General features: G+C 51.1%; 2 protein-coding genes across 2 annotated transcripts; both read right to left on the bottom strand.

Moving 5' to 3' along the window:
- Positions 1-1,209: 1,209 nt before the first annotated feature.
- Pmar_PMAR010713 (hypothetical protein) lies at positions 1,210-1,538 on the bottom strand (the record flags this gene model as incomplete). The annotated part of the gene is made up of 3 exons (XM_002788453.1): positions 1,210-1,304; positions 1,349-1,442; positions 1,482-1,538. 3 exons carry the CDS (start codon positions 1,536-1,538, stop codon positions 1,210-1,212), a joined length of 246 nt encoding a protein of 81 aa, XP_002788499.1.
- A 282-nt stretch (positions 1,539-1,820) lies between these two features.
- Pmar_PMAR010712 (hypothetical protein) lies at positions 1,821-4,245 on the bottom strand (the record flags this gene model as incomplete). The annotated part of the gene is made up of 6 exons (XM_002788452.2): positions 1,821-1,904; positions 1,945-2,025; positions 2,074-2,191; positions 3,727-3,856; positions 3,903-4,014; positions 4,060-4,245. The coding sequence occupies 6 exons, from the start codon at positions 4,243-4,245 to the stop codon at positions 1,821-1,823; spliced, it is 711 nt and encodes a 236-aa protein (XP_002788498.1).
- Between the last annotated feature and the right edge of the window lie 673 nt (positions 4,246-4,918).

Raw genomic sequence — 4,918 nt, 5'->3', positions numbered from 1 at the left:
CCTTCATCGCCGATCTTGTCACTGGTCTTGGCACTTGCCAAATCAAGACTGGTGCCCCCTGCCGTACTGAGCGTCTTTGCAAGTACAATCAGCTTATGCGTATTGAGGAGGAGCTCGGTGATAAGGCCACCTATGCTGCGGGCCGCAATTTCCCTCGTTGCCAGTAAATAACATTCATTTGTTACTGTCGTTATTACTACTGCGGTGACGAGTTGGTAGGATGTAGTAGATCACGATGCTGCTTTATTCAGCGGTAGTCCAATACTTTTCCTTCCTCGTTACGACTGTTCTACACAACAATAATCAACATAGTGGATTTCGTGTGATAACGAAGACCGTTCAAGGATTGTGTTACCAGTAGATATTATATAATCATGCGAGGAATTCTTCGGAACTTCTCTTCCTACGGACGCCTCGTTTGAAGTGCGCCATTTCATACACAGATATACTGCAGCAGTGGAACGGTCTCACACTCCGTTCCAATGAGAGCCCTTCAGTGTCTCTCCCATTAATGGTATGTCACAATGAAATTTTGATGCCATACTCCACCAATGATTCGTGTGGTAGCGGCAGGTAGTCTTCGAGATACACTTTGGTCTAAGTCAGTCTATTGCTCCCTTGGATTCAAGGGCCGTATCATAAACCATGTTCCTATCCTCTAGCACCTAGCCCAAATATTTCAGCATTATTGTTTCGGACGATTTGATAAGATAGTGGTGACGTTCCTGTCGCTGATTAAGCCGCTGAAATCAGCCGACTATCGAACGAAAGACTGTGAACAGACTGGACGAGAAACTATAAACTCTCCAATGCTGATAATTCGAATCGATCACTCAGTGCTGTTGATGACACAACCGACAGAAGAGTTCTCTTGGCCGTAGATGCTGAAAAGGGACAATAGCAAATGCCAGTTGGATTGACGGCTGACCTTCCGCTGCCGACTTGAAGTTGTATAAAACGCTTAAGTTCGCCAGAGTATCCATCGTGGCGGTTTCTTTCCGAACAGTCTCCTCGAGGATCTGTTGCATAATGTGCAATGGCGATTCAGCATTGTAACCTCACCGTAGTGGCAGTGGCTATATTGCCGAGATAAAACTGTAGACATGCCTCCATATTAGGCGACGGTAGGAGGCTGCTGGTCCGGAGGGATTCGAGGGCTGTCGGGAAACTGAGAGGCCACTGGTAGAAATCGATGAGGACTGAGCAAAGCTACTCCTCTTCAGCGAGCGCTATCAACGCCTTCACACGAGCTGCTGCTTCGGCCGATCGGATTTCCGCGAGAACATCCTCTGCTTCAGGGAGGGCTACGCCAAATTAATCATCACATCACGCAGTGCAGATTACCCACCTCCAATTCGCAACAGCAGACCGGCGAGCTCCACCAAGAGCCCATCATGGTCCTCATTTGTCGGCAACAAACACGAGCGGTATAGTCGAATTACCTGCGAGAAGCTCCACCAAGCAGCGCAGTGAAAACAGACTTCATCCAAGTCGCCCAACTCTGCCATCAGCACGGCCTCGGACTTGAGAACGACCATCTCCTGCCACGATGATGCCGTAGGGATTCTCCGAAGCTGCTCAGCCGCCTCAGTGAGAGCCTCTACGCTCGGCTGTGTAGCGCTACAACATGGTAATAGAGAGGAGTACCTAATACAGACGCAGGTGATGACGCAGCAGATTGGAGGAAGTTTCGCTGCGCTGCGCTTTCGAATTCGCCCACCAGACGAGTCTGGAGTTTAAGGTGGTCGTGAAACATCATCGGCAGGAGAGCCCAACTGGTTTCATTTGAATCTCCTTTTACGACTAACGCCGCCCTTCCATTACAAAGACATCCAGAATGAGCCAACATCCTCATCAGCGACCACCACCATGTCCTGTTTCCCAACAAGCAGCTCCTCTTCCGCCTACCATCACTATTGACCCACAGCCACACCTACGACTTACTCGCGACCACTCCGATAACATCATCAACGAATACACCTTCACTGCCCTCCACAGATGCACTTCTTTGCTGGCTGGCGAATCCTAAAACCAATCCCGACGTCCAAGCCTCCCCATTCCTAAACATGTTACCTTCAAGCTCGTCTCCGCCATTGCGACCACCGTTTTGAACCTCCCTTGGCTCAACGCCACCGCAGCACCTTCCAACGTAGCGGACGGCATTTCTTGTGAAACTCCTCCGAGATCAGCCCTGAAACATTTACTGGCCACCCTTCTCACTCGATGTTAGCAATGTTTATCGATCAGTTCATCCTACTATGGGCAGGATGAGAAGACCCTATCAGTAAGTTACTCCTCAACTATGACCATGATGACGTATATGTTGAGTTCATAGCGCCACTATCGACTCCGGGTGTATTACCCTCCCATGAACTCCTCCACATTGCGATACGTCCGAGTAGCGGCGGACGGCCGACCTCCTGCTGAGCTCCCTGGCGACTCATCGTGGAGAGATGACGTGCCACAAGAAGGCGGCATCACCTGATCTCGGCAAGGAGTGGTATGATTATCCAAAGCCCGTCTCTGCACCAACATCTGAGCCTCCCGACGACGCCAGCTGGAATGGATTCTTCAGAGGCTCCCGACCACCTCCACCACTGCGCTGCCCTGCAATTGATAATCGATCCACAGACATTCTACAATGACAACACCGCCTCGCAGTTCTCCTGCCCGTCTCAATTGACTTATGCCAACTACCAACTCAAAGCGGAAAGGACGTCCATTTGATAATAGTATCGAGGCCGGATGGGAGAGCGCCGTGGACAACTTCTACTGGGCAGAACCATCGCGAGCCGTCACCAAGTATAGCAAAGAATGCAACAATATTCATATAATACAAAAGGACTACAACCACTATCGAGAAGGAGATGATGAAGGAGAGCTAGGTATGATACACCCGCATCGAGACAAGTAGTAACGAATTTTTGGACGGCGGAGCGAAGCAAATACTACGTTAGGATGATTATCAATCCAAAGAAATCATCCAACACACACAATCATGCCAGAATTCGATATTCATACCACACTCATCAGAACACCTCTCAAAACAGATCGAGCCCCTGCCTAGGTCATCAGCTCTATCACCAAACTATCAGAATCTTGATCTCTTGCAATTCCTCAACGCTCCACCACTTCCCTTCGAAACTGCTCGTGATGAAGGATATTCAGACGGCGGCGAATTCGTCCTGGCCGCTTTTCGACTAGGAGACTCCGGTAGGTCCAAATCAAGTTGGGCTAATCTCACCTGAACTCGTAATCAAAACCAACAGCCACAACATCTACTCACCATGGTCTCCCACGTAAGCTGTAGAAAGCCCCCAGACTGCCCGTTACCAGAAAAGAGATTACTCTCCCAGAACGTAGTAGAGCCCGGAGCAGGAAGGGCCAGCACTTTGAAGTCCTTCGAGTCGAACTCAAGCGGTTGGCATTCCGCGAGTTCGTCTCCACTCGACGATGCTCTTGTCGACGTACTACTACTGCTAGAATTGCTGTTGTGGTCACCCGTAAGTGAGGACACCATCGTCACCGCAAATACCCGAACCTAAGCAGCTCATGTCCGAGCAATTTCAAGTGTATACCGCCACTAACCATTCGCGAGCCTATGCCGAGGCGTCGTCGCTGAGGATCAACCCACGTGTCTCGGATCATGATCTCACTGGGGGAGTTGCTACTAAACCTACCGCCGAACGAAATGTTCCGAGCCACCCAGAATCGACAAGCACCGACCACATGAATCCAGACACTCGCATGTCCTTAGTCATCGAGACACTGCTGCCGTCGAATATGACTACCACCCTATGGTCGGGGTCCGACCGAGAGCCCTCATCTCGGCGCATCATGGTCAACATTCTCGTCCCTACTCCCACACACCTCCAACGAGGAGCACCATCACCGACGCTTACATTTCCTCAGACCATCATTCGAGCCCAGTCGCAACGAGACAAGTGTATGGGCATCGACGTGCCACGACAACACTCTAGCGTGGACAGAACGCAGCCGAACCGAACCGAGGACCTGAGCATACAAGATGATGCGGCCTAGGATGGAGCCACTCCCTACCTCAGACACGCCCTTGGCAGGCTCGTGAGAGACACCCCCACGAGCACTGCTGCTACCAGTCGCCTTCCGTTTAGCTCCCCGACTGGATACACTTCGGGCCGACTTCCGCTCGCTGGCCTTGGGGGTCTGCGGGGAATCCTCCTCCGAGCTCGATGCAGCAGTGGTTGGAGTAGTCGATATTCTCATATGATGACAAGGTGTGTACTACACATGAACATAATAGTCGACATAAACACCACACTCGAGAATAGCAGCAGCAATACAGGCAGGCGATTATCTCTGCTGGAATGCAACTCATACGTCAAATATACATGCGTCCTAACGATGAGCTCCGGGAGGAGATTTATATTACACCAGAGCCGATACTCAGGAAGGACCAACACTATACAAATACGACAACTCTCTCAAGCTCGACTTTGTATCAGTCGTATCTGCTTTGGGAGTAACCACTTCGACCACTACCCCTCCCCCCAACCTACGAGATCCTCCCGGTCCAGTTTAAGACAGCCCGGTAAGGCTGGATCTCGAACAAAGCCAAGAGATGCCCAGAAAGTCGATGACCCTTGCAACGGGTACGCAAGTAACTTCTCTAGAGGTAGTTGCTCTGGTTTGGACAGAAGCCCAGGACCATCTACACTAGTACTGCGACGCCGTGGTCGTCGTCGAGGCACCGGCAGTGCCGGAGAGCCCACCAAGAACACTACGAGATGAAGGACCTGGTGAAAAGAGTGCACAGCGCTCGGAGTAGGCGGCGCCAGCTTGCCATGTCCGATGCGAGGCCCTGCCGCCTTCGTCGAGGGGACACCCACGTGTCTCTAATTATAGCCTCCCTTGAGAATTCAGAGAGAACCTATAAATA

The sequence above is a fragment of the Perkinsus marinus genome, assembly GCF_000006405.1.
Source record: "Perkinsus marinus ATCC 50983 genomic scaffold scf_1104296928002, whole genome shotgun sequence".
In the NCBI taxonomy this organism is placed as follows: domain Eukaryota; phylum Perkinsozoa; order Perkinsida; family Perkinsidae; genus Perkinsus; species Perkinsus marinus.
This window is presented reverse-complemented; position numbering and strand designations above follow the sequence as displayed.